General features: G+C 38.9%; 1 protein-coding gene across 2 annotated transcripts in view; it reads left to right on the forward strand.

Moving 5' to 3' along the window:
• Aatf (apoptosis antagonizing transcription factor) overlaps nucleotides 1-13,639 on the forward strand; it is a 105,714-nt gene that overhangs the window by 71,935 nt on the left and 20,140 nt on the right. The window contains exons 10-11 of one of the 2 annotated variants that reach the window (XM_038328811.1): nucleotides 1,782-1,862; nucleotides 8,247-8,318. In XM_038328811.1, coding sequence (XP_038184739.1) covers nucleotides 1,782-1,862; nucleotides 8,247-8,318 — 153 coding nt within the window. The remainder of the gene's footprint in view (nucleotides 1-1,781; nucleotides 1,863-8,246; nucleotides 8,319-13,639) is intronic. The other variant, XM_038328812.1, reaches the window with a different exon arrangement.

Here is a 13,639-nt window from a genome sequence, read left to right on the forward strand (position 1 = left end):
TTTTCTAGCTCCATCCATTTTCCTGCAAAATTCAAGATGTCCTTTTTTTGTTTGTTTGTTTTTGTTTTTCTGCTGTGGAGTACTCCATTGTGTAAATGTAATACATTTTCCTTATCCATTCTTTGGTCGTGGGGCATTTAGGTTGTTTCCAGGTTCTGGCTATAACAAACAAAGCTGCTATGAACATAGTTGAGCACATGTCCTTGTGGCATGATTGAGCATCCTTTGGATATATACCCAAAAGTGGTATTACTGGGTCTTGAGGAAGGTTTCCTAATTTTCTGAGACATCGCCACACCGACATCCAAAGGAGTTTACCAGCTTGCATTCCCACCAGCAATGCGGAAGTGTTCCCCTTTCCCCACAACCTCTCCAGCATAAGTTGTCATCAGTGTTTTTGATTTTGGCCATTCTTGCAGGTGTAAGATGGAATCTCAGAGTTGTTTTGATTTGCATTTCTCTGATGACTAAGGTTGGACATTTCCTTAAGCCTCTTTCAGCCATTTTAGATTCCTCTGTTGAGAGTTCTCTGTTTAGGTCTGTACTCCATTTTTTTTTTAATTGGGTGTGTTCTTTTGGTGACCAATTTCTTGAGTTCTTTGTATATTTTGGAGATCAGACCTCTGTCTGATGTGGGGTTAGTGAAGATCTTTTCCCGTTCTGTAGGCTGTCATTTTGTCTTGCTGACTGTGTCCTTTGCTTTACAGAAGCTTTTCAGTTTCAGAAGGTCCCATATATTAATTGTTTCTTTCAGTGTCTGTGCTGCTGGGGTTATATTTAGGGAGTGGTCTCCTGTGCCAGTGCGTTCAAGTGTATTTCCCACTTTCTCTTCTATAAGGTTCAGTGTCAAACTCTCACTGTTTGCTGATGATCTGATAGTTTACATAAGCGATCCCCAAAATTCTACCAAGTCTCCCTGTCTTAAAAAGTAAAAATAAAAGAAATTATATTGAGGGAGGGGGGAAAAGAGTCTTTACCTTTTATTAATGCATACTTAAATATTATAGATAGACTATAAATATTATTATATATAGAAAATACAAACAAGTATAAGATTAGTGAATAATTAAGAGCAGATGACCCAGGTTTGGTTCCCAAAATTCACAAAGTGGAAAGAGACTCCCATGAGTTGTCCTCTGACCTCTGTACATGTGCCCTAGTATGTGTGGGCATGAACAAGTGAGTGCACACACATCTAGATAAATAAATAAGTGTAAATTTTTAATTAGAAAGGAAAATAAAAAAATACTGAGTATTAATTAGAAAGGGAAAATAAAAGTTAGAGAATTGAGCTAACATGGTGGTGTGTGTCTTTAACCTCAACACTTGGGAGACGGAGGCAGATTCAAGGAGAGCCAGGGCTACATAGAGAGACTTTGTCCCAGAAAACCAAAAGAGAGGAGGGTGATGAGAATGTAAATAAAAATGAATTGATGCTTTCAGACAAACCAGCACTTGCAGCATCTAGAGACTGTGCACAAGCCAAAACATTAGAGGAAACTCAAGTGGCTTGTACTCTATGGACTTTTCTGCAGACTGGCAGATTGAGTGCTTGTCATAGCAACTCCAAATACTGAGGAGCGTTGTTAACCAGATTTGCTGTAGAATTTCCCACCTTCCCAAGTCACTTTGGCCCAAGACTATTTTGAGGAAATTTGATGCAGGTTGGTGGGTTTTTTTTTCTGCATGGTTGTTAGTGAGGAAAAATTACAAATTTTCAACGTTCATAGCTTTTTTTTTTTGGGAGTGATGTTGCATAATATGGCTTGTGAATTTCCCAGGCAATGGCTTGCAATCCAGAAACTACGAAGCAAGATCCGAAAGAAAGTAGATAGAAAAGCCAGCAAAGGAAGGAAGCTTCGGTAAGTTTGTGGGAAGCCAGTGTGCGTTGTTGCTTCTCTTTCGTTTTGATTGTCCTGTCTTCTTTCTCTTGACCGTTTTAGCCTTGATTTTGTTTTTTGAGACAGGTTGATCTTGAACTAAAAGTCTCCTGCCTGAGCCTCTTGAGTGTTAATATTCTGGCATATTCTTCTGCTCACGATTCTGTTTTTATGGATGATAAAAATAACAAATTGATGTGTAAGTGTTTTTATGACCATTATTTTACTCTAAAAGGGAAATACAGTTTATTGAATGTTCTATTGTTGTCAATGGATGTATAAAATACAGTTAGTGTTTCCCTGAAAGAAATAATTAGAAAACAAAGGAAGGATGATTATTTTAGCTTTAAAAATACAAAGTGAAAGACTTCGAAAATGTTAACAGTATACTTACATGAGATGAGGAATATAATTTTTATGGGAAAATAGAAGTATTTTTGGTGTATGAAGACACTCCACTCTGCACTAATAATGAGTCTAAGGAAGGTACAGACAGGGCTGGAGAGATGGTTCAATGGTTAAGAGCACACACTGTTCTTACACAAGACAAGTTTGATTCCCAGCAGCCTTATCAGGCAGCTCCAGGGGATCTGATGCCCTTCTGACCTCATGGATGTACACATGTATACATAAATAGATAATATTAGAAAATACATTTTTTTAGAAAGAAAGATACAGACAAAAGACAGAGCAAGAGAGTAGGAACTGACATTTCTATATTTTTAGATTTATATCCTGAGGCTAGAGTAGGGTAATATCATCTGACAAAACCTCAGTGTCAAAGAATCTGCTGATAGTTCAGGTGCATGCCAAAAACCATCTTTATATGTATGCTTTTAGATAGATAGCTAATCTTACATCACTAGAGAGCCTTTCTTTTATTAGATTTCCTATAGACAGATATGGATCTGTCTTACTTTTGAATGTCTTCAGACGATGCATGCCTGTAACCTCAGCACTCAGGAGGTGCAGTCAGGAGTATTGTAAGTTGGAAGCCAGCCTGAACTACTAGAGGGAGAAAAACTTCACAAAAACAGATTTCATAATCACTTTACCTTTTTCGGGATTTAACAAGACTCACCAGGAAATGCTGATTCAGCTTTGCAGAAGTGCACAGGAGCTACCACTTAGATTTCAGCCGAAAACTGTTTTCTCCTGTGTTGAAATGCTCTTGTGCTTCTCTGGGCGTTTTTACTATGTGATTAAGAGGGTGACTCGAGCCACACTGCCTGAGTTTGGGTTCCAGTTCAGACAGTGACTAGTGCATACTTTGGGAGACCTTAAACTCCTTATGCTGGTTTCTTTATTTGTAAAATGGGCATGATAACCACTCAGAACCAGTTTGTGGTGGTGAGATTAAATGAAGAAGTATGTGGAGCTCTCAGAATAGCGCTAGGTTCCTGGTAAGCATTGTAGGGTAGCAGTATTGACCGCCATTGTAGCTGTTACTGTTGCCGTCATTCTTCTAAGACTGCTGGGTCAGTCGGTCACCCTAGTGCTTGTTTCCTTCCTCAGTTCCATTCCTTTTTCTGCACTGGTCTATCTCTGTTTCCCCGTGGGGATCTAAAGAATGTTACTAACAATATGTTATAAATGGCAGCTGTGATCTGTACTGTTAGTTCAGGTTACACTCAGGACTGTGTGTAAGACTAGCTTACGGGGTCTCTCCAGAAGGAGCAGTTGGAAGATGTGGGTTCAGGTCTTAACTCTGTCTGGTCATACTATTTTGGATCTCTATTCTCTATTCCTCACTGTTTTCATTTATTAATTAAAGGAGATAATCCCTTCTTGATAGATTTGTTATGGATATTAAGTGAACTAATGTATAGATATCTAGTACACAGTAAACATTCTCTTAGGTTTATATAATGGTGTTTCTCTTGGGAATAAATTATGTCTTCCAAAGAATTGAGAGAGGCCAGCTGTGATGGTATAATCTGTAATCTTAGCACTGAGGAGGCTAACACAAGAGGATCAAAAGCTTGAGGCCTACTTTGGCTACACAGAGACCCAGCTTCCTAAAAAGTAAAAAAGGAGAGGGAGGAAACAAGAAAATATTCTACATTTTTGTTACTGTGAATTTTTAAATTGTTAGAACCAAGAGCTGTATGTACCTTTTGTGCTCAAGAATAGTGTTACTTTATCCTTTCAGATAGCTCAACCTCACTTCCAACTGCAGTGCCTTGTAGATAGTAGTCAGTCAGAAAATGCCTTGGATAAAAATGATGATAATACTACAATGATTGGCTGTGACTGTAAGCAAAGCATAGATTTAAAAACCTGGATCTGGAAGTGGCGCTCACCAGCAGTGTGCCTGCTGACAAATGCATGAGGCTCTGCTTTAGAGGAAAAAGAAAAGTCAAGGTTGGTATTGGAAAGCAGGTACTCTTCTGTTATGGTAACTGATTGAGAGCAAGGGACTACTGCTCAGATCGAAAGACGTTGGTCAGGATTTTTATTTATCAGGTTGAAAGAAAACAGTATTGTGTGTGGGGATGTATGTGTATATGCACATGTGTATGGGAGGCCCGAGATTGACACTGGGTGTTTTCCTCAGCTGCTCTCTATTGTTTATATTGACCTAGGCTTTCTCACTTGAACCCAAAGCTAGTCTAGGCAGTTTGCTGGGGTGGGGGGTGGGGTTGCTTCCTTTTTAACACAGAATTATAGGCAGTAATCAGCTATACCTGCTCAGCGTTTGCATTGGGTGGTGAGTAGCCAAACTCTGGTGGTTATGCTTCCTTGGCAAGCCATTTCCACTGATCAGGATTTTATTTTAATGAAACTTGCTTTTATTATCTTAATTCATGAAGTTAATTTCATTAAACTGTTAATTAGATGTATGTGCCAGTGCAATTATGTAACTTGGTAGTGGTTGAAATCCCTACCTGCCCAAAATATTCAGAGACATTAAAATCTTATTCTGGCAACATCCATTCAAGAGACATGCTTAAGCAAAACAAGACTAAAGGTTAAAAATAAGAGGGACTGTAGTGAGGCTTGGTGTTTAGGTGAGTGCTAGATCACAGCCACTCTCACAGTTGGGGCTTTGTTCTGTTGACCACCATGAAGCATTTAGAGATTCCATACGGAGGAGTATTGTTATCACTCTAGTGTTTTAGAAAGACAGTTCTAGGGTTTTGTGAACTAGAACTAGAAATTTTTGAGAGCAAGGGCTTGATGAAAGAACTGATACGCTGAACCATGAATTCAGGTGAAGACTTAGTATTTCATAGTGACTTCATGTGAAGATCGTGAGTAGGCTAGAATGGTTACCAGCATATGCTACAAGGAGAAAATCTGTTTTGTTTTTGTTGTTGTTGAGAGAAAGAGTGGATTCTGTTTAGAATATGTTGAATTTCATACAACCTTGAAAGGCCTTTTTTTTTTATTTTTAATCAAGACAGGATTTCTCCATGTAGCCCTGGCTGTCCTAGAACTCACTCTGTATGCCTGGCTGGTCTCGAACTCAGAGATCCTCCTGCCTCTTCCTCCTGAAGATGGTTCTAATCTTTTTAGAGACATTTTTAATTGAGAAGGGTGTATGTATTTATTACTTGGTAGTTTAGAAGCAATTTAATTGCATTTTCTCAAACTGTATAATATGACAAGTCTATAATGAGAAAAACGGAACCCCAAGAAATATTGCATATATGAGATTGATAGAGGAAGAGGAGTTCATAAAGAATGCTGAGGAGGTGAGACAAAGGCAGCCTATTGATCATGGGGGTGTTTACCATGACCAGAGTGCCTGGAATGTCAGAGTCACCAAGATCTTTTCCGTTCTCATCACTTTGTCAACACAAATATCGAGTTATCTTTCTCTCACTCTCTCTTTCTCTATGGTTTGTTTCAAGACAGGGTTTATCTGTATAGCCCTGGCTACCCTGGAACTCACTATGTAGTCCAGGCTGGCCTTGAACTCACAGAGATTCACCTGCCTCTGCCTCCTGATTGTTGGGGTTAAAGGTGTGTGCTACCACTACCTGGGTACTCAAGAATCTTTTGGCTTCTGTGTAAGACTAGAAGCAACAGCCAAAGGGCTTTCCATACTAGAAATGTTTCCCTCTTTGTCGCTCCCTCTCTCCCTCCTTTCCTTTCTCTCTCTAGACGGGGTCTCACTATGTAGCCTTGGCTGACCTGGACCTCTTAGTGGACCAGGCTGGCCTCAGACACAGAGATCTACTTCCCTCTACTTCTTGAACACAACTCTTATTGTATGGTTTGTTTCATAAAAGCCTTTAGTATACCAGTTAATATGTTGTCCAAAGTCATGCATAATTCTAGTTATGTAGAGGGAATTCTAGCTAAATGTAGAGGGAACCAGAGAAGTAGAGAATCACTGGTGGAACAAACACCACAGCAGATATTTTATTTCAAGTGTTTTAAAAAATTGTGTGTGTGTATTCATGTGTGGAGGTAGCAGTTGACATCAGCTGTTTTCGCTATTGTTCTCCACAAACTTGAGTTTGCCATTTTGGTCATCAAGCTTCCAGGAACCTCTTGTTACATCACTGCTCCAGCACTGTGGTTACAGGTACATCACTATGCCTGGCATTTCAGGGGATTCTGGGGATTCTAACTCAGATCCTCTGTTTTGCACATCAAACACTTGAGCCACTACCCCAGCTCCATATAGCAATACATTTTGTAGATAAGGCCCACAAGTAGATACTAAACCAATGGGCAAAAAACATCTGAAGAGAGCCAGGATAGTCTCAATGAGTATGAAACCTACTGGTCTGCATAAGCGAGTTCCAGGCCAGTTAGAACAACATAATGAGACCCTGTCCAAAAAGAAAAGAAAAAGTTTGAGGGGAAACAAATATCATCATGGTCTCAAATTATTGTTAGTATACACAAGACCCTGTACTCAGTCCCAGCATCACTGAAAACACAGAAAAAAAAAATCCTTTTTGAGTCAGGTGTGGTGATTCACACTTATAATCTCAGCACCCTGGAAACCAGGACAAGAGGATTGTTTCAGTTTTATGACCAGCCTGAATTGCAATGTGAGCTCTGTCACAAAAAAAAAAAAACTTTTAATTTTTACATTGTGTAAAATGTTTGTAAAGAAAAGAAACTATATAGATGTCTTTTGGTATAACAACATTAAATTCTATAGACACAAGAGCACTCTAAAGGTGTGAAGACAATACAGACTATTAAGTGCAGTCATTTGTTGCTTACCAAGAGGGGGGACCTGTTAGGTGATCTACTTACACATTTACAGAAAGCTAGTTATTGTAGCCTAGGACACAAAGACTGGGTAGCCATCACTAACCAAAATATTATATGTGGGGAGATAACTGCATTACAGTTTCATTTTTAAACTGTGTTTGTGCATGTGGGTATATATTTTTTCTGTTACTCTTGAGTTGAAAAAAATTTCATGCTGTTATTTTGTAAAATTCATTTGTTGAAAGAAGAATGCAGTTTGGAAGGTTTAGATTGTGTGATTGAATAGGGACTTATTTGATCTGTAAAATGTTTCTAAAACTGAAATAATTATGCATGAGGATATTTATTGGATTTTTGTTTTTAAATGTTTTGCTCAAATAGAAGTTTTATGTATTTGTCTATGTTTTTGGTTGTGGGGCAGTCATCTAAGCTTTTTCTAATAGGAAGATTAAAAGGAGTACATTGTGGAATTCTCTGGTATAATCTGATTTGTATTAAGTGGCATAGTTAGTTCATTTTATCTGGAAATTTCAAAGGACTGTATACAAAAAATACCTTTTATATATTGCTAGGAAGTACAGGTGCAGTAGGTTAAATTTCATGACATCTCAAACTAAAAATTGACCTCAGAGTTGTTCAGAACTTCATTGTGCTCCTTCAGCTAAAGGTGGGATTGTGAAAGAACCAGCACAGTTCCTGTAGAGATGATAGAGTTGCAGGAGTCTTTCCTGGCATGGGGAACCAGTATCAGTGAATGGCAGTGTTGGCACTGCCTGTTCTCTTGCCAGTCCTCTTGCTAGTAGGTAACTTTAATGGCACCGAAAACTAAGATGCACACAGAGGAGGAAACTAATGTAGTTGGGTTCTCATTGATTTTTATCTGGAATAATATTTAAAGATTTATGCATGCTCAAAGATACAAATGTATTGTTTCCCCTCCTATTTAGCTGTGATTTAAATGTGTTTATGTTTAACTGTGATTTTCACTATTCTATTAGCAGACTGTTTCCTATTGCATTAAGGGGAAAAGAGAATACAGTTGCAAATGCCTGTGATCTTTCCCCTCTCCACTCTGGAACCCAAGTCCATGGGATCACTCATGGGGTTCAATTGGTAGAATATGTGTTCTTTGCTGAGTTAATGATTGCTAATGTTGCTGTCTGTTTGGTTTTTTGCTTTATTTAGGTTTCATGTCCTTAGCAAGCTCCTGAGTTTCATGGCACCTATTGACCACACTTCAATGAATGATGATGCCAGGTGAGCAGTAGATTACTTTTATATCTCAAGTGGCTTCATGAGAGTCTGGTATTGACCAGTTCTACAGCCTATTGCCCTCCTGTTTCTTATCAGTCATTGGCATTGAAACGGGGTCCTTGTCATGTGTTTACTCCCATAATTACTGTAAAGCCAAATCAAAATTTCCATAAATCTCAACACTGCCACATAGTGGTTTTGTTTTGTCTCAGCATTAGTCCACCGACCTGGGTCATCAGACCTCCTGTCCATGGCAAAGTCAGTGCTCTGTGTGTGTGCTGTGTGCATATGCTCTCTATGCAACACTCAGGAGGGGAGGTGCAGCTTCTGTTGTGTTTGTTAAAGCTGCTGTTGGGGATTACAGGCTTTATTTATTTTTTTTTTATAAAAGATGTGTTCATGAAGCTGAAATGATAGGATATATCCAGGGGAAGTATTGCTATTCACTATTATTCAGAGATAGCACTTTATTGTTGTTTTAAGGCAGAGTCTCATTACATAACCCAAACTGGCCTAGAACTCAGAGTTCTGCCTGCTTCTGTTTTCCAAGTGCTGAGATTAAAGACATGTGCTGTATTGACTTATTTTTCTATCTATCTATCTATCTATCTATCTATCTATCTATCTATCTACCTACCTACCTATCTATTATTTTAGTTGTTAATTTATTTTTATTAAATTCTTAGCTCAGGCTAGACTAGAACTCTGTATAGTCATCCTTCTGCTTTATTCTCCCAAGCGAAGGGATTATAGATATTTGCCATCTCACACAGCTAATTTTTAAAAATTAATTAATTAAAAGAATAATTTATTTTGCTAGCATTTGGAAGGATGGGACAAGTGTATTTCTGTGAGTTCAAGGCTAGCCTGGTCTATATAGCAAGTTCTAGACCAGCCAGGGCTGCATAGTGAGTTCCTGTTGAAGAAGGGGGAGGAAGAGGAGCATGGATTATCTCTTTTCTATTAATAGAATAGAATCCCCTTTCTTGTATTTATTTACCATTGAGTGATTCATTTATAGCAACATGGGCTCCTGCTTTCCTGTCTTACTCAATGAATTATTTTGGTATTAAAATTGTATAGGTTGGTGGGAAGCCCCTTCAAGCTGGCTTGTATCCTTTTGGTATGACACCCGACATTCTTTGTTTCCTTGTTTTTTGGCACATGATACTTAAAGTTTATCTGTTGTGTTTGGTGGTTTGTTCTTAGACAGGGTTTCACTACATAGCCCTGGCTGGCGTGGAACTCTCCATACTGGGCTATTCAAAGCTATCTAATACCTTTCTTGTGCTTGTTCTGGAATTACTCTTTTTTTGTTTGTTTTTTGTTTTTGTTGTTTTGTTGCTGTAGTGGTTGTTTTTAAATTCTGAGACAGGATTTCTCTGTGTATCCCTGGCTATCCTGGAACTCCCTGTGTAGAACAGGCTGGCCTCAAACTAACAGAGTTCTGCCTGCCTCCCGAGTGCTGGGACTAAAGGCGTGCACCAGCACTACTTGGCCTGTGAGCATTTTTATTTCATTAAAATAATTTTTAAGATTCAGATGACTTGGTCTATTTGAATAAATAAATAAGTAAAATTACTATAATATTTTTAAATAATTTATTTATTCTTATTTTATGTGCATTGGTGTTTGCTTTTTTTATTGTTTGTTTTTTTATGTCTGTGTGAGGGTGTCAGATCTTGGAGTTACAGACAGTTGTTAGCTGCTATGTAGGTGCTGGGAATTGAACCTAGATTCTCTGGAAGAGCAGTCAGTGTTCTTAACTGCTGAGCCATCTCTCTGACCCCCGACTATAATATTTTTATATCGTTTAGCCATTCACTGACTAGTAGACATTATTTTATCACAAATAATGCTGTGGTGATATTTTAGTGTAAAAATTTGCCAATTGGTTGTAGGTTGGCGTGGTTTTGCCAGGTGTCACAGGTAGCCTTTCAACTTGCTACCAAACCTCATCAGATCACTTTGCATCTTGCCTGTGAAAAAAGTGGATCTATGGGCATAGGCAAGCACAGTTGGCTGTTTTTCATTTGGCTTGTTTGACTACAAGGTAGCTAGTGGATAATCCTACATACCCTTGTATCTGTTTTGTGACCACATTTTTCTCAAGTGCTTTAGAAGTGGATGCCTAGGTATGGTTGCCTTTTTAGTGGCTTTTGGATCTAATCATTTGAAAGTTCCAAAGTAAAAGCTGAGTGCTGTTATTGACACCTGTAATCCCTGCACTTGAGAGGGGGTGGTGAAAGGATCAAGAGTTCAGGGGTGGGGGACCCAGTGAAGAGTGACTTAGTGGTTAGGAGCTTGTACTGCTCATCCAGAAGACCTGAGTTCAGTTCCTAGCAACCACGTCAGATGGCTAGAAATTGACTACAGTTCCTGCTTGAAGGGGACCCAACTCTTTGAGCCTCCTCAAGCTCCTGCACTCACATGCCCATACCTACACACAAAACACACATACACAAAATTTTTAAAATTGAAAGTAAATCTTAAGGAAAAAAAAGATTGTGGAGACTAGAGAGATGACCCAGTGCTTTCAAGGACCCGGTTAGATTCCCAGCACCCACGTGGTGGCTTACAGCTATTTGTTACTCCATTTCCAGGAGATTTGACACCCTCTTGTCACCTCTGTAGGCACAGGCACATATGGCACACATACATACATGCAGGCAAAACACTTGTACACATAAAATTAAAATAAAATATCTTTAAAAATTCATGATGAGAGGTCTGGAGAGATGACTCAGTAGTTAAGAGTGCTTATTCTTCTTTCAGAGAACCTCAGTTTGGTTCCTAGCACCCAGGTTTGATGGCTCGCCAACTGCCTGTAATTTTAGCTTCAAGGGAGTTCATGTCCTCTTCTGGTCTCCATGGGCATCTGTTTGCATAAATGTGCATACCTACACAAATAAAACTAAAGTAAATTTAAAAAAAAAGGAGAGGGCTGCAGAGATGTCTTAACAGTTAAGAGCACACACTACTCTTGCAGAGAACCCAAGTTTAGTTCCCAGCACCTACATCAGCTGTCTCACAACCGCCTGTAATGCTAACTTTAGCTTCAGTAGTTCTGATGCCTCTGGGTTCTAAGGGCATCTGCAGTCAGGTGCATATATCTACACACATACAGACATACACACACTTAAAAAAGTAAAATAACAAATCTAAATAAACAAATACAAAACCATTCAAGGCCATTTGTTAACTGCATAGTAAGTTGGAAAGCCAGCCAAGTTACGTGAGACCATGTCTCAAAAGTTGTAAAGTAAATTTTTTTTTTTTTTTTTTTTTTTTTTTTTTTTTTTGGTTTTTCGAGACAGGGTTTCTCTGCAGCTTTAGAGCCTGTCCTGGAGCTAGCTCTTGTAGACCAAGCTGGTCTCGAACTCACAGAGATCTGCCTGCCTCTGCCTCCCGAGTACTGGGATTAAAGGCGTGCGCCACCACCGCCCGGCTAATTAAGAGTTTCTTTGTTGTCCTGTCTGAAAAACATGGGAAAATGTATTAATAAGAAAGCTTAGGTGTTATTTTGGAATCAGGCTTCCTCTGAGTAGCTCAGGTTGGCCTTGAACTTAAAATTATCCTTCCTCTACCTCTTGAATACTGGAATTACAAGGATGTACCACTGTACCAGTTTGAGGTTGTATTATTAGCTCAGACAGTAAATGAATAGTAATAAGTTCTTTTGAGTACATTACTATGGAACCATTTAGAGTCCAGTTTTCCATTTCTTAGTTGGGAGTTCTCTTTTCTTCTCTCTGTCCCTTCCTCCCTTCTCTCCCTTCCTCCCTTCCCCCTTCCTTCTTTCCCCACCCTTTCTTCCTTTCCTTTTTCTTTCCAGGCTCTTATGCATCATACACTGGCCTCAAACTTGCTATATGGCAGAGGATGACCTTAAACTTCAGATCCTCCTGCCTTTACCTCCTAAGTGCTGGGATTACACATGTGCACTACCATGCATTCTTTTGTTCAGTGCTGGAGATTGAAAGGGTTTCATGCATGCTAGGCAAGTACCATACCAACTGACCTGAATCTCTAACCCTGGATTTTTCTTATATTACTTGGTACCCCAGAGGTTGTTTCTCAGAATGTTATCTATACTTATCCTTTTTAATGATGTATTACATGCTACACTTGCAAATTATTTGAAAAGCCAGGCATGGTAGTACTCACCCATGATCCAAGCACTTGAGAAGCTGAGCCAGGAAGATCAAGAATTCAAGACTAATCTGTCCCATACAATGAGACCCTCATCTCAAACCAAAACAAACAAAAACAAAAAACCAAAAAACAAAACAAAAAAAGTATTTGAGAACAAGTGCAACAGTTAGAATCATTTGATACTGGTTGCCTAAGAAGCATAGGGCTAGAGCTGACATCTCTTGGTCTCTCCTGACCCTTGTGGTCCTAAGGTAGATGCCAGCTTTAGTCACCAAACATCAACTTGAGACAGGAAGAGGAGGAAAGAATGGTGCCAGCCATATCTGTGGGGAGTGAACTTTCATGTACTGTCGCCGTGTGTGTGTGTGTGTGTGTGTGTGTGTGTGTGTGTGTGTGTGTGTAAGGAGCTTTTGTTCTAGAATCTGTTTTGCAATATTGTTTATAATGTTGAAAAATAAATAATCCAAATAACCAATTCTGTAGGGAACTGGTTAAATAAAACTTTTGATGAAATTATAAGCAATTATTAAGAAAGAAGTAGTTTTGTATAACACTCAGTAGAAAAGGTAGCCTGCAAAACATTTATATTATAATTCTATTTCTGAGTTAACAAGATAAACAAGCTGAGTCTCCATTGTTCAAAATGATCAGAACAGAAGATTCAGGAGTTTTCCGGGTTTGGGAATATTTGCATAGATTTCACCAATTGCCTTCAGAATAAGAAAATTTGAAATAAAACAGGTGGCACACTTTTCAGCTATTTTGAGCAGCATGTCGGTACCCAAAATTTCAGATTTTAGGGGCTAGCATGCATCTTAATGGAACAGCCCTTGCTCAGCTTCCCTGAAGGTTCAGTTCACAGCACTGCAAAAACAGAACAAAGCACAAGTTTAAGATTTTCATATTGATGGTACCCAACATTTATAAAGCAGCACTCCATTTCCATAGTATCCAGTGCCCCTTTTGAACTCCACACTCCAGGCATGCAATGTGAACTTTCACTAGTGTACATACATGCAGGCAAAACACACATAAAACAAAATGAATAGATTAAAATGTAAAAGTTAAAAAACACTAAGCAGGCATATGGTATCCTCCTGTGTCTGTATTAGAGTGTGTATCCTCAGTAATTACTAGTGGGGAAGGGACTGGATGACAAGGAGTCAAGA

This window comes from Arvicola amphibius, chromosome 4 (assembly GCF_903992535.2).
Source record: "Arvicola amphibius chromosome 4, mArvAmp1.2, whole genome shotgun sequence".
Lineage (NCBI taxonomy): Eukaryota > Metazoa > Chordata > Mammalia > Rodentia > Cricetidae > Arvicola > Arvicola amphibius.